Source organism: Schistocerca gregaria, chromosome 8 (assembly GCF_023897955.1).
Source record: "Schistocerca gregaria isolate iqSchGreg1 chromosome 8, iqSchGreg1.2, whole genome shotgun sequence".
NCBI lineage: Eukaryota > Metazoa > Arthropoda > Insecta > Orthoptera > Acrididae > Schistocerca > Schistocerca gregaria.
The window spans coordinates 444,771,861-444,797,520 of NC_064927.1; the positions used below are offsets into that span (position 1 = coordinate 444,771,861).

Below are 25,660 nucleotides of genomic sequence, written 5' to 3' on the forward strand. Positions count from 1 at the left end.
AGATTCACGGTAGTAGTCATCGAATACAAATCGAATAACGTGTGATAGATGCGACTTGCGTATGTGGCGACTAGGTTGCTTGTGCAGGGTAGGCCGTGTAAGGTGTCAACGGTTCAAGATTTCGAAATCACGTTTTCAGTGAATCTAGTACGTGTATGCAGACGACATAATTTTTTTCCTTGTTTGATACTGACGACTATTGTATCGACCGAGATACTGAAGCAAAAATACTTATTTTCTTTAATGTCTTTCAGTACCATTGGGACTACAGGCCATCTTCTGCTTGTTATTGCTTTGTGCAAAACTACTGTTTCATACTGTATCACAAGTAGATGGATCGATGTGATTCCCACATGAGCCACTCAAATTCGTATGTAATCAAAAAGAACTAGTCTTGCGAAATAACTTACCAGAATGTCTAATATTTTTAATCATAAATACGATCTAAGTGCTTTTCTGAATCTGGATGCTCTTAAATTTCAGTAGCACCGAGACATACATTTGACTTTAAAACGTCAGTGGGACACATTATGTTCCATCTTGCCCAGCGGAAAATATTTTTTCATACCGTTACTTCTAACGACTATATTAATTGATATATCTTACTTACGTATCATCCACTTACAAAAGAAGTTAGTGGTGAAAGGATTAACTGTGAGTTTAATTTGTAATGGCATCCGGTAGCTCCTGAAGTGGCGAATATCGTGACATAATGCATGTTACTGTCTGTGATTGAAACTTTTCGCTGAAATACTCGAGAACTGTGCACTTAGCGGCACAAATTGGCTATGTCGGTGTAAACAAGGCCAAGTGTGGCTCACGTGTAAGTGTCCGTCCTTATAATCATAAAAAAGATAGGTTTACGCTGTTAAGATAAAACGTGTCTGAATCTTACATTTTTAAAAGGAATTAGTCCGTAGTTTAGTCGATTTTGCCATTGCTATTGCTTGAGATGCTGCAATTATAACTTAAATCTGACATTCAAGGGGTATCCCTCCGTTAGTAGTGTACTTTCTATAGGAGTCTGAAAGAAACGCTGTTAATGTGCGGACATCAGTGAATGACTTAAGCCGTTTTAAAAGCAAATAGGCATCATACCCCACTGAATATAAAGCTTACGTCAGAGCAGTGATAATGCTGCATACCATGTAACACTTTCTACTCGCTCCCCAGAAGAGCATTATCAGTAGTGTTCACAAGAAAACAATATGCTCCAATTTTCTCGACTGTTGTGTTTAACAACAAAAGGAGGGTCGCACTGATCGCTGAAGTACAAAACTTTATTTCTGTTGTAAATCACTTTCAATCACTGGGTGAACGTCGTTAGTGTTAAATGTTATAGCCCTGTGGTATCACAAATACATGCAGTAAAATTGCATTATCTGCACGTACCAATGAAGGGTACTTATCAGACCTATGGTACAAATGTATTTGATATCCGAGCGGTTAAACATGAATGCATTACAAATTGGCACTAGTGTTTACCGATAATCCGTAATGCAATAAGTGTTTATAAGGGTATACCACTAGAATACTCCTAACTTCGTGTATTCTCTGACGTCTGCCCAGCAGATTTATGCTGTACTTAACTGACTGTGGGAAAATTCGACATTAATTTCCAGTGAGAGGACTCTTTTTTTTACGCTGCTATAGAGATTTTGCACTACAAGAAGGAGACTAAGGAAACAGGGCAGATTGTTTAATGTGCATAACCTCCCAGAGGTGACTATTACACGAACAGAACCTGGTAACACCTTATCAGAGAGGCTACGGATACTGAAATACCAGAGTTGAAGTCATGATAGTAGCCGTACTGCAGGAAGACAAGAATTTCTGAACAGACTGAAAAGAACTGGAAGCAAGGGAAGGTGACATTCTTTATCAGCACGTTTCCACATTTTTGATAACTCACTACAGCGTTGTATTACTGCTTCCACGTCGATCAACTTGGACTTCGTCACACTTGTCGCCTGGGCCTCCAACGCGATCCGCTGGCTGCGCCAGAAAAAGTGGCTTATCCGTCAGGAAAGGCTTAGTTAAGTCTAATATGAGCAAGGACTTGGAAGAACTCAAGATGTTATCTGGCTGAAGAACACCTACATTTCTAAGAAGAAATTTTGAAGAGGCCTGTAAACAACAACACCTACATAACCAATGAATAAACTCTCACGCACTGATTATTGATGTAGAACGAAGAATTAATATTGAAAAATGCAAAAAATTTACGTGTTATAATGTACGTTGCCAAAATAATGTTAATGTGAATACTAAGAAGAGTACGCTTTTAATCTCCTTTAGATGTATTTGCTTTTCTTTTTTTTTAAAAAAAAGGCATCACTTTCCAGTTTTTGATGATGATTAATTTACCAAAATAAAGCATTACAAATTCAAGCTCGCGTCTGGCAATCTAATTTGCACCATATAACATAAGAACGCCAGTAAGGATGACTATATAAAATTATTATACAAATTAAATAGTCCTTTCAATTTCCCACAAATATGTTTAGGTTGCCTTAAGGCCTTTTAAAATGCACAGCTCATTACTTCTTGACACAATACCTACAATTTTTGTAAATGGAACGATATATTGTGACTCTCAGCGTAGCAGAGGGCGCTTTGGAAAAGTATTTAAAACCTATGAACATACCCATATTTAAGCGAGCGACTTTTATGGAACCAGGTAAACAATCGAAACACCTGAGGCTGGCACGGAAATCCGACCTGATGGTGTTAACACCGGCACAGCCGATTCCGCCCCCGTGTTTTTCAATTTTAGCACATTTCTGGAACATTTTTGGGTGAAGTTTCAACGCTCATTAACGAGTGTTATATGGCTATACTCATCTTTGCCAAGAGCTTCTGAACCTCGTTAAAAGGTAGACAGTTCTCTTCAAAAAATAGTCGTTGCTTCATTATCTCTGATGCTACATGAGTTAAGAGGATTAAACGTATAACAAAAGTACGTGCACCTTTTTTGGACTATCACTGCGGAAACGTCGTCCACTATCTGAAACCGTTCACGAAATAATACAGCTGTTACGTCCCATGCGGCTTCCCCTGCATAAAAAGAGGAATATTTTAGGTTAACATCCAGTACAGCAATAACGATTCTGTAAGGAAAATGCTGTGAGATACACAAAAACGCACTATTCTCAGTGGCTTGAGAGCTAAAGCTATCTGAATCCGTGAGAACAATGTACGGTGCATTTGACAGCACATTAATACATCGTAAACTGTTTTGTATTATTGTCGGCTAAAAAACGCCACCATCTAAGCTGTCGTTAACATTCACTTTTAAACAGAGCTCAAGTAATTAAACTCGAGTCGTCAACCCTTACCTTTTTATCAATTTTGGATTCAAGAATTCTGGCTAGACTAACATAGTGAATAAAAGATCAGAAGATGCGTGGTTTCAAGTATCTAACATGAAAAACGCCGTTTATTGTCTCACAAACTCTCGACATTAGTGTGTAAGATCGCAATTTTTTCCTCTTCACAATATTCCATGTTATAGTACTTCAGCGCATGTTTAATGAATGGGAGTTAGCAGAGTTTTTACAGTTATGCCTCCAACCATCATATAAATTACGCTCAATAACACGCCCATTGGGACGTTTCTTCCGTGCCTCCACCGGAAGTTTTCCGAAAGCAATCCTTTACTCTTCTGCGTTTCCTCCTAACTGACCCTGTATGTTAATAAACTTGCATAAGCACATTCACGTACTCACAGCTTCCTAAACCAAATTATCACAGCAATGTACAGCGTATGACAAACAGTCTCAAATAATTTCCCCTCAATTTCCGTAGAACCTCAGCATTTTTGCGTAATTCACTTCCTTTGCAGTATAATCAAACTATCGCTAATTCATCTACTGGAGAAATTAAATTCGAAAATGTAGAAAATATGTTCGAATGATGCCGCTGGAACGAGAATATTGTTGTGATGCTTTTATTTGAGGCTGAAAACTCCACAACTTTTCTGTATTTGTTGGTATTTCCTCTTCTTCCGCTTATGATCATGGCTGATTACCACTGTTCAGTGACGACACTTTAGGAAGCGCTTCCCAATTATTTCTAGACACCTTTGCTGGTGAATTATTGTTTTTACGTAAGCGAAAGTTTTATTTCACTGACATTTAAAATACTTTTTTCGCAACAGTCATCAGGCAGCTGATAGAGATTATTAGCCTTTTTTGAATTTGCGGTAAGTTTGCGGCTTGGCGAATCACTCTCAAACACGCTTCTACTGGTTTTGTCGATTACCGTTATTACACTTTCCCTTTACTTTCCACAAAGTGCGTAGTGTTTAGACGAAAAGTCTGTGAACGAAGAATATAGAACAAAGCACACAGAAGAAACACATCGGCGTGAGAGCCTCCATATGTTATAGAATATTTATTCAAATACGAACATTTTTCGTAAGCTTTTCACCGAAAATGTAATTAATCTGTTTTCCGACAACCCTCACATAAGCATTTTTCACTGTTGATGCAACTTTGGTAGGTCATTAGATAACTTGATTACTAAATGGGTGATATTTTTCATCAGTAACAGATAAAATGAAATAAACATTGCTTAAATAACAGTGGTATAGATAACACTTGATTCAGCTCTTTTTTGCAATGTGCTGACAATGAAATATATTTGTAATTCATCTGTAGACTTTAATTACAATAAAACACATTTTCGCTGGAAAGTCTTTAAAATACTGGACGTGTTTATGGTATCGGTATTGAAAAAGGAATGTGTGCACTAAACATCTTGGGCGTCATATAACAGAAACAAAGTACTTTGATTTTACACAAGGAGCTATGTCGTTAATAAGCGATCAATCTATACAATTACGATTTAATCAACGCAGCACTGCTGTTTAGCTGTTTTCATTTCGTTCAAATAGCAATTGGCGTTTTAAACTGACATGAGTAGCCAGAAGATTATGTTATATGAAGCCGGAGATTATGTAAATAGATTGCTGTTTCTAGATTTCGTTTATTTAACTACGGAGTTCAACGTGTTACGAACACTGAGTAAATTAATAGTACACTAGACTAGTAGTTCTAATTACGGAGACAGGACATAGCTGTGGCAACGCATAATTAGTACAGCCTGCGTTTAAGACACCTGTCTCGAGTGAGACAACGGTAGATGTATGATTGTGGAGTTTTAGCTGTGAGACTGAACAAAAAACCACGTTTCGAGATCTGTTTTATCCTTGGGCTACAAAACTATCATCAGCGACACACAAGAAATCACCAAATCAAAATGAAACATTTCTTTGGAGACTGGCATCACAAACTGATTTTCTTAGTATGAGATAAGCTTAAAATGTGTTAAGACACGATAATCATTGTTTCGTTTTCTGCAACCTGTTTTAGCTGTGTTATAGATTTAACCGCCACTTGCGGAGTTGAGACTACATGGCACCAAATAAGGTAACACGGCGGCCCCTAAAATATTACGGATTAAAAGAAAATGCACAATAACAGGCGAGGTTTCTCTAAAATTATGCTGGTCGATATACAATTTGAATAGGTGCATATATCGCATTTAAATTAATATTGTTTGAAGACGAACATTTCACACATTAAATAGACCACGTCTTACAGCACACACTACTGATTAGTTAATACACCAAGTTTGTGGTTTTTGCCTGATTCATGTACTTCCACAATTCACACTGTTTACTACAGTCGTCTCAGGTATATGGCCCTTCTCTACAACACAAGGCGCAAACGTAGTCGGTTCTTATCAGCTGACACAACCTGACATTTTAAATCGTAACCCACGACTTTCCAATTAATTTTAACATATTTGCTAGTTTCATAAAAAAATATTACATTGCGTCATAAATCAATCTCCGCTAACAGTCACCAGCAGTCGTATTTTTTCCCGTCTTGGCAAAATGCAAACTACACCAAAGTACTAGCAGCACTTAAGGCGAGTTTCGTTTACTGGGCAGCTTGATGCACGTTGGAAATATACTCTCGGATCTGCATTCATCACCATCCATCAGACAGTGTATTGCTTCACTCATATTATGCTCACATGAAGTTGCCCAATCCAGTTTTCGTAAACAGATTTCCCAATTCCGATGTTTGTTGTTCGTGTAATCACTCAAGTATCGATTGTGGAAATGCAGTTCAGGCTGCCGGTTTTCATCTTGCACAATTGGCTTTCGGCTTCTGTGAACGCGCAAACATATTTGAGTATGTTTGAGTTGTCATACTGCTACGTATCGGTTAAAGTGGGAAAAGGGATTTTATGTGGAGTGGAAGAAAAACATAATGATCAGGAAGTTAATAATTTCCTTACTTTAACTGGCGATCGGCATATTTTCTTTTTTCCTTTGTGATATTGTAGCATATACACAAATACCAGTATGTATGGCAACTACCTCATACGCTGCATAGCCGACAAATCTATAAATTGCTATACACTCTCCAGGGTTTAATGGGAGGAGCTCTCGTACAGAACCAGTGTCTAGTAACAAAATATAATTCTGTGTACGGGATTAACAAAGAATACGTCGTCGGTCTTTAGGAAGTTTTTCGTCCTTCCAAATGGGCCCTATAACAAAAGTTTAAGTGCAAAAGTGTTCGAACTGTAACAGCTTCAGACTTTTTTCCCACAACTTGCATGGCATTAGTGAATGTAATCCAACAGTACCGAGTGCCTCACGTAACATCAATAAATTTTTTAAACATGCGTCCTTGAAGATTTTTCGACAGACTCCCCTCTTCCTGCTCAAGAGTTCATTCACTTGCATTCATAAGGAACTCTAAACTCCCTCTTTGTCAAAAATATTTCGAATGTACTGATAACTGTACTTGATCGCACTGACGAAATCGAAACAGCTGATCTAGGCTTGTGAAAAAAACCGGCGCTTAGAAAGCCAATATTTGATCGGCATGAGAAAATCAATTATCTTCTTACTTGTAAAGAAGACAGCAGAAATATGTTATTGAAATATGGTTTTCGTCTTCCGCCAGCGTTTTTTTGCATGTGCGCGTGATGTCAGGCTGATGTCAAGACATTTTACAAAAGGAACGTGTATTTACCATCCATTGCGACAATCGACTCTTATTAACTGGGAAAGTCATATTTATACATCTGAACAAACTACGCTATTACATAAAAGCTACAAATCCGTTACTGCAACACAAAAGTGGCTGAAATGAAGTCTAATTTTCTACATTATGAGCATACTCCTTTGGCATCACGTAATATCAGGTCCATTCAGAAGGGACGAGCCTACATTCATTTTAAGCAAGTTAAATTTTCGCCGCAGCGGTAGCTACCCGGTCTCCAGAGATGTAATTACATATTTATATAGCACTGGGGCTTATTAATCTTCCGACAACCAATAATAACACGCGATTTTTACGAAAACTGATGTACGCGCTGGTAATTAAACAAAGGTAAACACAACGTGCTTGCAAAATGTTTCCTGCACGTTTAACGGACACGTTTGACCAACATGTTAATTAGCCTCTGGAAATTTAGGAATGCTCGGTGCGAATATTACATCAACAGGGAAGAGAGCGCGTTAAATGATGCGCCTATTGCGGCCGTGGCGAGGTCCTGACATCGTTCCCACGCTCTTCAGCGGTGCGACTTGGATACACCGCAGTCGGAATGAAAATGTCGAACATGTGGCGATCCCTCTCTGCAAGACCACGGGAGCGCAAATGAACATCTCAACAAATACTTGTGAACAAACAGCACCCTCCCTTATTCATACGAAAATATGATTAAAATATTTTAAACATGGTTTCAAATCCGAACACTCTCAGTAACAGAGGCTCTAAAAACAAACTATATCATTTCCAAATAGAGTAAACTAAAGTAAAAAAAAAGTTCCTGTTGGTTTGTTCCGCTATTACAACGGCAGTTATGCGGTGTTCAGTCACCTATCGGCTTTATACTACCACAAATACGTCCTGTTGCTACATAATAGCCGATACAATAGCGAAAAGCAATAAGCTTTTAACAAAAAGGTCATTGAACTGGAAAACGCAGCGCTAAGCTCTAAAGACCAAAACCGATAGTCAACACTAACAAAATTTATGTGAGAGGAAACCAACCTATAAAGACATTCAACACCTCTGACTAAACGTTCAGATGAATAATTGATAAGAACAACCGTAATCTCTTATTTGTAGAAGTACGAGTGAAAGTCTTCGATCACACACTTTTACTTGGCCCCTGAGCCAAGGGTGCTGGGGTCAGAAGTTTTCGATCGGCTTGTATCACATTGGCTGCTGAGACAAACCAGCCAATTTCCCAGATAAGCTAGCTTATAGTGTAAAGAAACGGACATGTAAAGGATTAATGCATTGTAGAAGTGGCACGGAGAAGTCACTAGGAGAAATAGGTACAGCCTCCTCGCTCATTTTGTAAGTAATATTAGTAATCACTACACACAACAATGCACACCTATCAACACTATATTCACAAGGGCTACTTATTTTTACGACTCACAATACTGTTACGTAGCTAAGTTCGTAATTATTTCGGAGTGACACTAACACAGACGACTTTCAAAAAGGGGACAAGTAAAAGTGTGCTGCCAGCACTAATGAAAAACAATGTTTTTTGAACAAGCGTACTGATGGACACCTTTACAATTCCTCGGACACTCGAAGGGACGGATATTTTTAACATAAAAATAACCACGAAAATAATCAACTCTGGCGAATCGATTAACTCTGGAAGTTATTTGCTGAAGGCTGGTATCTACTCTATAAATCCTGAGGATGAAAGGACTGATAGATTAGGAGCCGCTTCCAGCAAAGTTCTTTATATAAGCTCCACTTTTAGAAGATTTAACGTCACTACTGTAATTTAACGTAATGAGACAAATCTTACTAGTAGTATTTATTTAACTTTACTTGCATCTACATGCGATGAGCCACAGAGGGCGTTTCCGATAAGATCACGTAAGATGCTGTCTTAGATGCTGGAAAACTATAATCGAGTTTAAGCTGATTTTATTCAGCGGACTTTGTGGGTAACATTGACACTGAAAAATTATTTTCACCAGTCTAAGTTTGATGTAAACATTCTTCACCATCAAGCTTACAAGATCACAATCCACAACAACCTCACAAACGAAGATGTTTCAACACTATTCTGTTGCGTGCGAAGGCTATACAACCAAAGTGAGTATATCTGAAGTTGACTAACTTACACAGCAACAATACAAATAAAACATTACGTACACAATATCAGAGCTAAGGAGTTACTACATGTACAAGGATATCGTGGCGTGGCCCTTTGAAGTTGTGGACGTGACCAAAACGTCCATAGCATTTAGTGGATGGAATGAATCTGGTTTATGTCGTGCGATCGTAGCCGACACGAGTAAGGTTGTTGCGTGGAACGAAGACGACGTAAAACTGTGTTTCAGTGCTAAACTTTCTTCAGTATGACTACGTCGTACTTCAAACGTACGGTTATTTCTTGAGTGAAGTTTCGGATATTGGATGCCTAATTTTCATTTTCTGCCTTTTAAAATTACTTCCAAAATGTCGACATACTGCATGAGTTTAGAACCAGTTAACTGGTTTGCCTCCTCTTGTATGCCATGTACGACATAACGAACGGCACAATATGCTAACGATATCGTAAATATGAACGAGATATGTACATAAATTAATGGTAGTATTTTGTCCTGTTCTCTTTATAGTTTTATGTATTATTGTTTAACAGCTTTTTGGCAACAGGATGAGAACGAATGCGATTCACTGCTGTTAATTAAACTAACTTTTGTGTCCAACAGTTGTCAAAAATAACGTTTAAAGAATGGAGTAAATATCTTGCAAACGAAGGAAACAATGTATGACGGTAACACGCATGGTGGCCTGGGTTTCTCTTCGAATTGATTCGGTTAGTTCTTGAAAACAAAAAAAATATCGTGGTCACTGCATAACATCCTCACACTTTGTAACGTTTAATGGCAAAACAATAATTAGAGAAGAAGAAGAAGAAGAAGGAAAAGGCAAATATAATTTTAAAGAAATTTCAGGAAAAAGTTTGTTACCTTAATAGCTTGGACTTCAAAGCAAATCTGTTGTCGAGCACTTGACACAGAACGACCAATGGATTAAAACCCCAGATAATATGGGAAAATCAGAAGAGATAGTACATCTGCTTCATTTATGTATTCCAGATAAACTAACGACTCTAATTCACTCATGTAAACAATGAATTTATCGTGCTAATAATGATAAATACTGCACTAATAATAAATTTACAAATCGAGAAGAACACACACGTAAAAAGTGATGTTGTTCCATGATTACTGAAAAAATCTTTATACGGCCTAACAAATGTGACGCTAGGATTACTCGCAAAACATTCATATCAGGAATTTAGCTTCCTCAAGCGAAGATACTACACTTCCAGCTCGTAATTAAATACTGAACTTTTCTCCAATAGATCTGCATTCTCATTAAGATCGCACCAAAAGTAACCCCAGAAACTGTACTCGAGGAAAATGCCCTACCTTCTGATTCCTTTAGTAAGTCAACAACGACGTACTCACTCACTCGTCGTATGTGTTCCAATGACTAGTGAAATCCTGGTATAACGACGCTCTCTGACTTTGCGATCGATATGGCTTCCTACGCAACAGAAGCAGTTTAATCTCCTTGTTAGGCGTGTTGGCTTCAGCAGTTTACTGTCAGTAACAATAAACAGAAAACTAATCTTTGCAATCTGTTTCTTTATTTGTCACTGAATTATAATCAAATCCTAATATTAAAAAATAAGGAGACAACACGGTATTCTTATAGCGAAACATCAGTAATGCCATCTCACATTTCGTTAATATTAATTTTATCGATTTAATGCAGAACCCATTCCTTTCTTCAGCTCTACAGCGTATAATGTATTAGATATCTGCATGTTCCATTGAACACGTTCGTGTTCACGTGATAGTGAAGTTCAAATAAATGATACACTTTTTCTGAAAGTGCATCCACATGCTAATCATTTATAAGAGTTCTTTTTCTGGCTATGTAATGATTAGCCAATGTTAATACTAATTTAATGAAACATACTGAAACTGGGGTTGTTGTTGTGGTCTTCAGTCATAATACTGGTTTGATCCAGCTCTCTGCTTCCATTTGAACCTGCTTACTACCGGGTGTTAATAATTAATGTGCACCTACTCATCGAGGTCCGTTGTGGGCTGTAATTATCGTATGGCAGTGAAACTTGGTAGATATGCTAATGCGTTAGTACGGAACCGAGCTATGCTGGGAAAAAGTAGTTTCAGTTTTGGCCACCAGGTGCAAATTGGCGCTGTACAGCATCTCATCGACGTCTCCGGTGCTCGTATTGAACAAACAGTGTAAGCATCGTTGAATAATATAAGTCAAGATTACACCTTTCCACCTTGTTTGACCTTCTCTGCCACGTCCTGTTGTTAATCAGTTACATACGGAAACATTTCTAAACGTATTTCATGGATACGCAGCGCCAAATTTGCTGCTGGTGGCCAAAACTGGAACTTTTTTCGGAGCAAATCTGTTCTGCTTTAACGCATTAGAATATGTACCAAGTTTCGCTGCCACACGGTAATTACAGCCCTTAACAGTACACATTTCGAAAGTTTCTCTTGTCTGAACTTCTTGTCGTCCTGGTTTTATTTCCGCACAAGGCTACATTCCAGACAAATACCTTGGAAAAACACTCTTCTTAACACTTAAATTTATATTAGATAGTATCTCCTCTTTTTCAAAAATGCTTTCCCTGCTAGTGGTAGTCTGCAATTTTTACCTTCTCTGCCTCGGCCATCGTCAGCTATTTCGCTAGACAAATAACAAAACTGGTGATGTACTCATCGTGTATCATTTCCTAATCTAATTTCCGCAGCATTGCCTGATTTAATTCGACGACATTCCATTACTATTGTTTTACTTCTGTTGAAGTTCATCTTATAATCTCTTTACAAAACATTATCCATTCCGTTGAACCACTTTACCAAGTCCTTAGCTATTTCTGACATTATTACAATGGCACAGGCAAACCTCAAAGTAATTATTTCTTCTGTCTGAACAGTAATTTCCTTTCCAAATTTCTCGTTCGTTTTCTTTACTACTTGCTCAGTGTACAGGTTCAGTAACATCGCTGATACAATACAACCCCGTCTCACTCCGTCCTCAACCTCTCGTTCCCTTTCACGTCCTTCAAGTGCTATAAAAGTTATAAATAAACTTTCACTCCCTGTATTTTAACACTACTGCCTTCAGAATTTCAAAGAGTGCAGTAAAGTAATCATTTTCAAAATCTTTCTCTAAATCACCAAATACTTTAAATGCAGGTCTATCTTTCTAAACCCTGTCCTTTAAGATAAGATGTAAAATGAGCACTGACTGGCGTTTTCCAACATTTATCCGGAACCCCAACTGATCTTCCCCTAAGTCAGCTTTTACCAGTTTTTCCATTCTTTTGTAAAAACACGTGTCAATATTTTGCAGCTATAACTTATTAAACTGATGGTTAGATAGCAGAAGGCCAGTTTTGTTTTATCTAATGACGGCATCTCTTTGATTAGTCCCCGCCTGGAAATCCGCAAGGGAGCTTATTTTGCCTCTGGAATATACTACCCAGAAGGACGCCATGATAATTAAGCCATACGCAGAGCTACATACGCTTGGGAAAAAGAAATGCCTATAGTTTCCTCTTGCTTTTTGCCGTTCGCAATATCAGCTCAGCGAGGTCATGTTGGCTAATGTTACAACGCCAGATCTGTCGAGCATCCAGACAGTTGTCCCTGCAACTACTGAAAAGGATAATGCCTCCTCTTCAGGAGCCACGGTTTAGGTCAGCCAATCCACAGACATCCCTTCGTTGTGGTTGCACCTACACCTATAATACGGCTGTCTGTATGGTTGAGACATGCAAGCCACCCATCCTCTGATGGGTCCATGGTTCATGACCCTTTCTTTTTTTCGGGTCATCAGTCATCTGACTGATTTGATGTGGCCCGCCAAGAATTCCTCTCCTGTGCCAACCTCTTCACCTCAGAGTAGCACGTGCAATCTACTTCCTCAATTGTTTGCTGGATGTTTTCCCATCTCTATTTTCCTCTACATTTTTTACCCTCTACAGCTCCCTCCAGTACCATGGAAGTCATTCCCCGATGTCTTAACAGATGTCCTATCATCCCGTCCCTTCTCGTTATAAGTGTTTTCCACATATACCTTTCCTCTCCGATTCTGAGTAGCACCTCCTCATTCCTACCTTATCAGTCCACCAAATTTTCAACATTCGCCTGTAACACTACATCTCAAATGCTTAGATACTCTTCTCTGCCTCCGGTTTACCCACAGTTCATGTTTCACTACCATACAATGCTGTACTCCAGACCTATATTCTCAGAAACGTCTTCCTCAAATTAAGGCCGATGTTTGATACTAGTAGACTTCTCTTGGCCAGGAATGCCCTTTTTGCCGTTGCTAGTCTACTTTTGATGTCCTCCTTACTCCGTCCGTCACTGGTTATTTTACCGCCTACGTAGCACAGTTCCTTAACTTCATCTACCTTGTGATCATCAGTCCTGATGTTAAGTTTCTCGCTGTTCTCATTTCCGCTACAACTCATTACTTTCATCTTTCTTCGATTACTCTCAGTGCACATTCTGTACTCATTAGATTGTTCATTCCATTCAGCAGATCATGTAATTCTTCTTCACTTTCACTCAGGATAGCAATGTCTTCAGCGAATCGTATTACTGATATCCTTTCACCTTGCATTTTAACTCCACTCCTAAACCTTCCTTTTATTTCCATCATTGCTTCTTCGATGTACAGTAAGGAAAGACTACATCTCTGTCCTACACCGATTTTAATTCGAGCACTTGGTTCTTGGTTTTCCACTCTTATTACTCCCTCTTGACTCTTGTACATATTGTATATTACCCGTTCCTCCCTGTAGCTTATACCTATTTTTCTCAGAATTTCGAACATCTTGTACGATTTTTTACAGGTCGACAAATCCCATTAACGTGTTTTGATTTTTCTTAAGTATTGCTTCCATTATCAACCACAACCTCAGAATAGCCTCTCTCGTACCTTTGCCTTCCCAAATCAAAATTGATCGCCATCTAGCACATCCTCAACATTTTCCATTCTTGTGTAAATTATTCTTGTCAGCAAATTGGATGCATGAGCTGTTAAGCTGATTGTGCGATAATTCTCGCATTTCTCAACTCTCACGGTTTTCGGAATTTTGTGGATGATATTTTTCTGAAAGTCAGATAATATGTCAACAGACTCATGCATTCTACACACCAACGTGAATAGCCGTTTTGTTGTCACTTTCCCCAATGATTTTAGAAATTGGGAAGGAATGTTATCTCTCTCTTCTGCCTTATTTGATCTTAAGTCTCCGAAGCTCTTTTAAATTCTAATACTGGATCACCTTTCTCTTCCAAATCGTCTCATGTTTCTTCATCTATTACATCAGACAAATCTTCCCCCTCATAGAGGCTTTCAATGTATTCTTTCCACTCATCTGCTCTCTCCTGTGCATTTAACAATGGAGTTCCCGTTGCACTCTTAATGTTACCGCCTTTGCTTTTAATGCCACTGGAGGTTGTTTTGGCTTCCCTGTATGGTGAGCCTGTCCTTCCGACAAGCACTTCTTTAGATTTCTTCACATTTTTCATGGAGCCATTTCGTCTTAGCTTCCCTGCACTTCCTGTTTATTTCATTCCTCAGCTACTTGTATTTCTCTATTCCTGAATTTCCCGGAATATTTTTGTTCATCCTCCTTTCATCGATGAATTGGAGTATTTCTTCTGTTACCCATGGTTTCTTCGTAGTTACCTTCTTTGTACCTATGTTTTCCTTCCCAACTTCTGTGAGGGCCCATTTTAGAGATGTCCATTCCTCTTCAACTGTACTGCCTTATGTGCCACTCCTTATTGCTGTATCTATAGCATTAGAGAACATCGACCGATCTCGTCATTCCTTAGAACTTCCATATTCCACTTCTTCTCGTATTGATTTTTCCTGACTATTGTCTTAAACTTTAGCCTACTTTTCATCACTGCTATATTGTGATCTGAGTCTATGTATGCGCCTTGGTTCTCCTTACAATTCAGAATCTGATTTCGGAATCTCTGTTTGACCATGATATAATCTAATTGAAATCTTCCCGCATCACCCTGACTTTTCCAAGTATACCTCCTCCTCTTGTGATTCTTTAACAGAGTGTTCGCTATTACTAGCTGAAACTTGTTACAGAACTCAATTAGTCTTTCTCCTCTGTCATTCCTTATCCGAAGCCCATATTCCCCTTCAACCTTTTCTTTTACTCATTCCCCTACAACTGCATTCAAATCTCCCATGACTATTAGATTTCATCTCCCTTTACATACTGTATAACCCTTTCAGTATCCTCATATACTTTCTCCATCATTCCATCTGTAGCTTGCGACGTCGGCTTATATACCTGAACTATTGATATCGGTGTCAGTCTGCTGTCGATTCTGATAAGAACAACCATATCACTTAACTGTTCACAGTAACATAATCTCTGCCCTCTCTTCCTGTTCATAATAAATTCTACTCCCGTTATACCATTTTCTGCTGCTGTTTATGTTAACCTTTACTCATCTGACCAGAAACCCTTGTCTTCTTTCCATTTCACTTCACTGTAACCTACTATATCTAGATTGAGCCTTTGCATTTCCTTTTTCTCATAGTCATCTCCCCCTTGGCAGTCCCCTCCCGGAGATTCGAATGGGGGACTATTTCTGAAGAATAGTTTGATGATAAGTGCCCGAAAATTGTTATTCTAACTTTATTTTGTAATTTATAAGGAATTTTCAACCAACAACGATTTTATCTTTTTAAAAAATTGATATTATTGTTTACTAGTATAATTACCTGGTTCAATCATTCCATGATTGCTTTATTTGTCACGTAGTGTGACAGATTCAGATTCATTCGTGGATTTCCAACATTTTAAACTTTTTTGTTATGAGAGTACACTTTACTATCAAATAACCATTGCCAGTCCTTCGAGCTCATTCTTACGGTTTTGTAGTTTTTTCTTTCGAAACATGTGGATTATTACCTAGCAATAGGAAGCTGTTTGTAGAAAATTTCAGTCTGCACCCGAGTATTCCCGTGTCAAATTTTTAGTTTAGATCCAGGCATCCTGCGATTTTTAGATGAGTGTGACAGGAAGGAGAAATGTCGGAAAAAATTGGTGAAAATCAATAATTCAGTATGATTTACCACTGGAACAATACACGATAAAAAAACTCTTCAGCTGAGGATTATCTGTAAATATCATGGTATATGAAGTAACTAACAACTGCTCTATGAGCAAGTGCACCTCATCTGAGCTGTAGCAGCTGTTCGTGGCATCTTCAGGTGACACTAAGTACATTAGTAGAACTTAATCCGATGTATTTCATTTCATTGCCTTTTCCTCGGTTGATGTTATTATGAGCATAATTGGCTGGTTCAAATGGCTCTGAGCACTATGCGACTTAACTTCTGAGGTCATCAGTCGGCTACAACTTAGAACTAATTAAACCTAACTAACCTAAGGACATCACACACATCCATGCCCGAGGCAGGATTCGAACCTGCGACCGTAGCGGTCTCTCGGTTCCAGACTGCAGCGCCTAGAACCGCACCTCCACTCCGGCCGGCTATGAGTATAATTCTTCATTCTGCTCAACTGGAGCACCGTAAATTAATGTGGTAACCAAACTGCCGGTTGGAAATACAGGTAGATTGCCTTATGACGTTGCAAACTTTCAGGGATGATGGAGAAGGTTAAATTACCGTTTTAGGTAATGGACACGGGACCGTAAACGTCTTAGTTGAAAGCTATAAATGAAAACCGTCCTGACACCTCCCACAGAGAAGCAGTGAACCTCTTCAATTGCAAGATCTTTGTTTTCCATATATTGGGAGGAGGTAACATGGACCAAAACAAGAAAAAAGTATCTAGTAAACATGGGCTCCAAAAGGCATACCTTAAGAGTTATGAGCACCTGTTCAGTAGAAGAGTTGTATTTCACTGTGACAAAGATGAACATGTATTCGTATCTCTTAAGGTATGCACTTTAGACCCCATGTTTACTGAACATTTTTTCTTGTTTTGATCTTTACTATCACATCTCCAGTATGGAAAGCAAAGAGCTTGCTGTAGAAGAGGAAACCTGTTAAAGGTATCAGAAAGATTTTCATTTATTCGGTCGTTTCTGCTCCAAGGTGCCTTACCTAAAATGATACTACCGTCCCTGAAATTTTGTAACATCATCACGATATCAAGCAATATATGACATTTACCAGGTGCGACATACAGCTTACTGTCACGAGAAGCTTCCAGAAAAATCTTCGATGAAATTGAAGATATTAACCACATCATGTTTTACATATTTTCCTGAGAAATGTGTATTAGCACAGAGTGTATATGTATCTTAGTCTGTACATTGCCTTACTACTCGATGGAACACAATAACTATTAGTATATACATCATATACGATATCAGCGCGCTCATGAAGGGAAAGTTCAACAGTGTTTACTTCCACTAAAATTAGAAACCAGCTTGCTAAATACCACATAGAATAGAGACAAATATTAAGTAACTCAGCTGAATAAGTACTAGACACTCACTTGCATAACTTCGGTAGTGTTCAGTTATACTGACGCAATAACGGTGGAAAGTAATATTAAAAAACGGGTGTGAAATAAATTTAAAAAATGACATCTTATAAACACGGTACCTGAAAAAAAAGCGAACAAGCCTGTAATTTTTTTTATTTCGCCTTACGCTCTTTTCTTACATGCAAGGGTAATCTTTTGTATTTTCGTGTTGTCTATAAGACTAATTTTATTTTAGTTGAACGACTTTGATGAACTAAGAACTAGTAACTTACTATTTTATAAAATGGCATGTGACCATTCTTAAGATTAATGAATGGAAATTAGCTTTATTTTTTAAACTGTTTAAAATTTGACACTCCAGGCTCCATTACAACCAGTTTTAGACATATCTTACATTTTTATACAGACACTAAATCGAGTAATACCACCAAATCACCTATGCACACAACAGACCTAAGTTCATGCTTTCGGCTTAATCATCTGTTCTTGGGGTGCACCACAACCGATTCTACAACAAAATTTCCCAGTCATCACCGTCTCTGTTAAATAGCCTTTTCGGTTGCGATTCTAAATTTCTATGTAGCAATATCATTAGCCTTACGTGAATCCTAATTATACAATAGAGCATTAACATATCTAAAAGAAGTCATCTTCCTTAAAACTAATTACCTACAGATCTAGCTCGAGGATACTTATACCTTCCATAAGACAGTAATTATAGTAGCTGGAAGGAAAATAAAATGTACCCGGAGATGTACGTTATTACCAATTAGGACGCATTCCATTAGAAAGGATAGTGTGCTACACTTTTGTCCAGTACTGAATACTTATAGGTCACATTAATTAAAGGTCTGCGATGTGATACAAATATTTCTATGTTTCGCCTTCCTGACATTCGATTTTCAATAAACTTGGCAGTAGTACACGGAAGTTTGTCACTCACCCACAAACCCACCTAGCTGTCTACCCACCCACCCGCCCACAAACACACACACACACACACACACACACACACACAAAGACGCACACATGCATAGGAAAAGTGACGGGGACAGAGGAGATGGTGAGGGTAGGAGAGTACTTGCTCGTACTCGTTCGTATCATATTTTACACTGAACTCCATGCCACACAAGAACTACTTAACCGCCCTTGTCCTACGTGTATAGAAATCGCTCGCACCAAAATGCCCACATACCTCAGTGTTCATTTACTGGACTTACACTTTTTGCTTTCATTCGGAGCACCCCAGGAAAAATAGAAATGAAGTGGTGAAATGATTTGGCCACAGACCAAAGGTTGTTTCCACAATACGTCTATCACTTTGTAACGGAGCGTGCTCCGTTTTGAAGCTTCTCTGCCGGAATATATCTGTGACTCTAACCCAAAAGCTTATCTTCCGCTGGCACTTGCTCTTACTAAGTGATTTATCTAGACACGATCCACGATCCACCCTCACAGTATCAATTCTTCCAGACTGTCCACAGAAGCTCTCTTGCAGAACATTCGTGTTCAGTGATGCACAGTCTGTAGAGAATGCACCTCGTGCAATGTAAGACTACGATACTCTCTGTGCATCTGAAACAGAGCTCTTCTCTATGTTCCGAAATACGCTAGCGATAGTGTGATATACTAACTGTTACCTTCATGTCCTCAGAGATGTTGACAAAGTGATAAATAAGAAGAAGAAGAAGAAGAAAAAGAAGGAGAAGGAGAAGAAGAAGGAGCATAATTAATTCGGTTGACTCAAGTCATTTTTTATTTGTTTAAATTTTAATTCTATACTCAAATTGAAATAGAGAGATGTGAATGTGAAATAAATATTTAGGCACTTTTTTAATTAAGGTGACCAACACAATAGAGTGGATGTACTCTACCCAAGAGCAGCCGACCGTATCCTGGCGGTAGAAAAATGTTTCGTGATCCTTGAAAGCCAGACGTAAAAGCAGCGGTCAACCACGTGAAACATATATTCTCCTGACGCTTATCGAAGGGCGGAGGCAACCGAAGACAACAATCTTCTTTAATTTTTTAAAGAAATTTCCGCCATTTGCCTGTTAATTCTTTATTTATTTTACACACTCATAATTTCGGCTTTATAGACATTATGAAGAGCATTTTTGAAATGTTAAAATAGGTCTGATCTGTCTGTGACATGTCATCGTCTATATGACTTCGGTCCCCGACGAAGGATAGATCATTAGCAGAAATCTACACTTTTGCATCAAATTCTCATTTCAACAGGGGATTCGCTTTCATTACATAATTTAAAACACTGGTCATTCACAAATTCTTCCCCAGCTGTGGTTTTCACTGTAAGCACGTAAAGAGCAATCGTAACGGAACGCTCTACGTCTGTTTTTTTTTCTATCTTATGTTTAGTCGGACCTTGATATGTAATGTAATTTGCAGTTATCATAAACAGCTGAGTAAACCTCCAAATATCTTCCATTAAGGAGAAAATGATGTTTTTGCAGAGGTTGTTTTTGTGTTACCTATATTTTTTGAGAAAAGATAATTTTTGAATCGACAAATGTATTTCCTGTGAACCATTTCTCAAAGAATCAATTTGTATCTCTAGAGTGAAGAAGAAGCAGAGTTTAGACTATACAAATTGTGCGCTCTGTACGTCTCACTTACCACATGTATGAGCCATTGTCACACTCAGCAACATATGTCTTGGTATCCAAAAATCTTTAGTTAAAAAAAAATCATTGCCAACTACTATGAAGCCCATTTCTCTGTAACGATCAATACAGAATCAATATTGAACGAAGCAGTAACCATGCGCTTCCTGCTATGACGACGAAGGACATCGTACGAAAATTTGGGCTTAGTGCTGATCCGAATTTTGCGAGATGTGCCCGACGTACGTATGTCCTCCTGCGGCACGCCATATGAACTACAGAACTTTAGAACCAGGCTCACTCACACGCCCTTCGCGTTGATGTCATATGAAGTAATTTTAGAGTCGCACCATTACAGCCATCGCTCTTTCCTCAGTCGATCCATGCTCACAACCAAGCTGAAAATCTGTAAGGTGTACCGTAGCGCGCGCGCGCTTGTGTGTGTGTGTGTGTGTGTGTGCGCGCCACATCCATGCAGGCGAACTTGCGCAGGCGTCCCTAGGAGCCAGACCATAACTTGTGAGGGGCTCTTTAATGATGAAGCAACAACATCGCCCTCTTCCAGGCTCAGCTGTGCTCGAATATCAATCAGTTTATTATTCAGATCCAGAAATACACTGACGAACTAAATCATCATGGTCACCTGCTTAAGTGCGGATTTGTCTACATATGGCACGCAAAAAGGCAGCGACTCTGTGTGAGATCAGTTTGCAAAGGTTACAGGAGGTGCGCGGTACCACACAAAGCTCACTCAATTCCCGTTAACTACATGCCAGTGGTTTGTGGCCGTGGAGCTAGCGCCAAATGCCTGCATCTGTAAACATACTCAGCAAGCCACGGTTCGACAGCGCAGGATACACTGTACCACTACTAGTCATTCTTCTTCTGTTCCACTCTCAAATAGAGCGAGGGAAAAACGACTGCCTGTATGCCTCCTTATGAACACTAATTTCTCTTATCTTATCTTCGCTATTATTAAGCGAAATGTACGTTACGAGAGTAGAGTAATTCTGCAATCAATTTCAAATGCCTTCTATCTAAAGTTTCTCAATAGTGTTCCTCGTACAGAACGTCGTCTGCCCTCCAGGGATTCCTATTTGAGTTCCCTAAGTATCTCTGTAATACTTGCGTGTTGTTCGAACCTTCAGGTAACAAATCTAGCAGCCCGCCTGTGAATTACCACTATGTCTTCCTGCATTCCGACCTGGTCGCGCATCCAATAGACTCGAACAGTACTCAAGAATAGGTCGCACTACGCCCGCCCGGCTAGCTGCGCAGTTTAACGCGCTGCTTCCCTAGAGCGAAGGCATGCTGGTCCCCTTCAAGTGTGCCGGCCAGCCTGTGGATGGTTTTTAAGGCGGTTTTCCATCTGCTTCGGCGCATGTGGGCTGGTTCCTCTTATTCCGCCTGAGTTACACTACGTCGGCAGTTGCTGCGCAAACGCTGTCTCCACGACGCGTACACCATAACTACGCTACCATGCGAACATTTGGGGCTACACTCGTCTGGTAAGGGGGGCGGGGGGGATGATCCACTGGGGGCCGAACCGCACAATAACCCTGGGTCCTGTGTGGGGCGGCGGTAGGGTGGGTGGACTGCTGTGGCCTGTTGCGGGGTTGCGAACCACCGAGGGCTACGTCGGAACCAAGCCTCTCCGTCGTTTCTAGGTGCCCGGTTTAATACACACAACACACATAATAGATCGTACTAATGTCCTATATGCGGTCTTCTTTACAGATAACCCACTGTTCTAAAATTCTCTCAATAAACCAAATTCGACCATTCGCGTCCTTACTATAATCCATACTCGCTCGTTTCATATCCTTTGTAGCGTTACTCCCAGACATTAAACGACTTGACTCGGTCTAGAAGCAAGCTACTAACGGTATATTTGAACACTATGGCATTGTTTTTCCTACATATCTCCATTATCTTACATGTTTCCACATTTAGAGCCACATGTCATTCACTAATCCAACTAGGTGCCTACGTCATATTGTATCCTCTTAAAGTCACGCCCTCTCGTACACCAAACGATCATCAGCAAAGTGCCTCCGATTGCTGCTGATCCTGTCTGCCGGAATATTTGTGTACATAGAAAATGACAGCCCTCTTATCACACTTTCCTAGGTCACTCCTGACGATACCTGATGAACACACGCCGTCGAGGACAACGGACTCGATTCTGTTACTAAAGAAGTTTTCGATCCACTCACGTATCTGGGAACCTATTCTGTATGCTCGTACCCTCGCCTGTAGTAGAGCACGGAGCCCAATGCCTTTCGGAAGTCTAGGAATATGGAATCATGCTTTTATCCATAGTCGGCAGGATGTCATGTGAGAAAAGGGAATGCCGAGTTTCGCATGAGGGATGCTTTCCAAAACCGTACTGATTCGCGAACCGAAACTTTTCTGTCTCAAGGAATTTTTTATATTCGAGCTGAGGATATGTTCAAAAATTCTGCAGCAAAGCAATGTTAATGACACTGGTCTCTAATTTTGCATTTCGCGATTCGCTATAAATGCTAGTTAAGTAAGTGGGCAATGCTGTTGAGCACTCTTTGTAAAACGGAATTGGGATTTCATTCGAACCTGGCAACTACACTACTGGCCATTAAACTTGCTACACCACGAAGATGAGGTGCTACAGACGCGAACATTAACCAACAGGAGGAAGATGCTGTGATATGCAAATGATTAGCTTTTCAGATCATTCACACAAGGTTGCAGCCGGTGGCGACAGCTACAACGTGCTGACATGAGGAAAGTTTCCAACCGATTTCTCATAAACAAACAGCAGTTGACCGGCGTTGCCTGGTGAAACGTTGTTGTAATGCCTCGTGTAAGGAGGAGAAATGCGTACCATCACGTTTCCTATTTTGAAAAAGGTCAGATTGTAGCCTATCGCGATTGCCGTTTATCGTATCGCGACATTGCTGCTCGCGTTGGTCGAGATCCAATGACAGTTACGAATATGGAATCGGTGCGTTCAGGAGGGTAACACGGAATGCCGTGCTGGGTCCCAACGGCCTTGTATCACTAGCAGTCGAGATGACAGGCATCTTATCCTCATGGCTGTAACGGATCGTGCAGTTACGTCTCCATCCCTGAGTCAACAGATGGGGACGTTTGCAAGACAATGTCCGACACCTCAGCGGTCCTGTGTGGGCCGGCACTTTCGTCCATTAATAGAAAGGCTGAGACTCCCGCATCCCTAAATAGACGGACATGGTACAGAATAATCTATCTGCAATACCACTGTGTTGTAACGGCATCTCACGCAAAGATATGCAACCGTCTTCTTTCATTGTGGGTAATGACTTTCCACACCGTAACGCCTAGGCCAGGTCTATGACGTTGGTGAACATTCTGTGGCGTGTAAGGTTTTCCCCTCTCTCTCCACACTAACTGGTAGCCAGAATCGCTTGCCACAAAGATGCGGGATTGTCGGAGAACATCACAGTCGACCACTGTTGCTGTCTCCAACGAACATGCTCCCTCCACTAGCGAACTGCATCCCGAGGATGGCGTGGTTGAACTGGGATGCATTTAACGGGCTACCGAACATGAAACCAACACGATTTCAACTCCGAGAAGTGACTTTGACAGAGACACATGTACCGGTAGCGATTGCAGAATTTTCAGTGATCTGCGTAGGAGTTCGATGTCGGTTGGCTTCTGCCGCTAGGGCTGTGTATCGATCCTCTTTCGGTGTGGTGGTCCGTGTACGACCACAGAATGCGTCTGCATAGCACTTACACCTTAAGCGGCCTTTTTTAATCCCAAGACGAAACATTTGGATACACACATTACTGAGGCCACATTAGTGACGCTCTGACTAGCTTCGAGCCGTCCAACGACTCGCCCACGATCGAAAGCACTCAAATGCTGTCTTTCTGCATGTTGCCGAAGCACACAGAATGTCGCACTAACCAGTTCCACAACAACCTTCGTCAGACGGGTGAATGTCGAATATTTACAGGGCAGTCTATGTGCACAGACCTCGCTGCAGTTAACACGTCCCGTCCTCTACATTACCCTTTAGTATTATTGGTCAGGTTTTTTCGGTTGTCCCCTAGTAATTAGCAGTTGCTGCTTAGTAAGTATCAGTTGGTATCAGTTGTTCATTAGTAATTATCAATCAGTGCATGTCTTTGCAAGTCTCCTCATACACTGTCGGAAAAAACAATAGTTCACGCTGTCAGAGGTTTCCAATTGACTTAAGATTTATTGTTGCAACAATGCACATGGAGTGCATGAAATGATTACATTTAGAGATCAATAGCACAAGCAGTTCTGAGGTGACAGTTGTCGACCCACGCTGCAACACCCATATTAGTACGTGGCGTAGCTTCTACGGGCTACAATGCAAGCGCTGACTCCGGCGTCCAGTCGATATGCTGTGCCACTCCCTCTCGACCTGGTCATAATGTTCTGTGAGATTTGTTGGTTAGCGGATCGCACAAGTCGCTTCTCGTTCCATCATATCCCACACATGCTCCATTGAAGACAAGTCCGGAGATCGTGCTGGCCAGGGAAGGTGCTGCACGTCCTGGAGAGCTCTTTGAGTTCCAGGAGCAGTTTGGGCTTCGTGGCCCTGTTGGAATTATACATCACCTTCTTGTTGCAAGAAAGGAAAAAAAAAATGGTTCAAATGGCTCTGAGCACTATGGGACTCAACTGCTGTTGTTATCAGTCCCCTAGAACTTAGAACTACTTAAACCTAAGTAACCTAAGGACATCACACACATCCATGCCCGAGGCAGGATTCGAACCTGCGACCGTAGCAGTCGCACGGTTCCGGACTGCGCGCCTAGAACCGCGAGACCACCGCGGCCGGCCAAGAAAGGCAAACGAACGGATATAACAACATTCTGAACTTACTGAGCGCTGGTTAGCACCACGTGCAGAAACGCCAAACGTGAACGAGCATTCTGGCTCATCGCACCCTAGACCAAAATAGCTGGGATGCGGGCAGAGTGTGTTGGACGAATACCCTCTACGTTACTAGGTGTACGTCGTATGCGCAAACGACCATCACTTGCCTGCAGACAGACCCTGCTTTCATCGCAGCGCCCCATTACATCTTCCAAGTGATCATCTGACAGCATCAATCGAGTCATGCAAGTCGACTCCGGCATGAGTGGAAGACGGGCTAGAGGTGTGGGTGCCTGTAGTTTCACTGCCAATAACCGGTCCGCAAATTCGTGTTGACACATCTGAGTTCACAAGCCCTCTCATCTGTGCTGTGGTAGCAGTACGATCGGCCTGTGCTGCCCTTACAATACGACGATCCTGGAACGCATTTGTGCTGCGAGGACGTCGAGAATCTCGTCCACAGGTGTGAGAATGTTGACGTGACTATTCACACCAGCATCGTTGCACAACTGACG

The 25,660-nt window shown here is 40.4% G+C and overlaps 1 protein-coding gene across 1 annotated transcript in view; it reads left to right on the forward strand.

The window, feature by feature from the left end:
- The window catches only part of LOC126285235 (serine/arginine repetitive matrix protein 1-like), a 150,679-nt gene that overhangs the window by 58,696 nt on the left and 66,323 nt on the right, over positions 1 to 25,660 (forward strand). Inside the window, exon 3 of the mRNA XM_049984533.1 lies at positions 1,918 to 2,020. Within this exon, the coding sequence (XP_049840490.1) occupies positions 1,918 to 2,020 (103 nt within the window). The remainder of the gene's footprint in view (positions 1 to 1,917; positions 2,021 to 25,660) is intronic.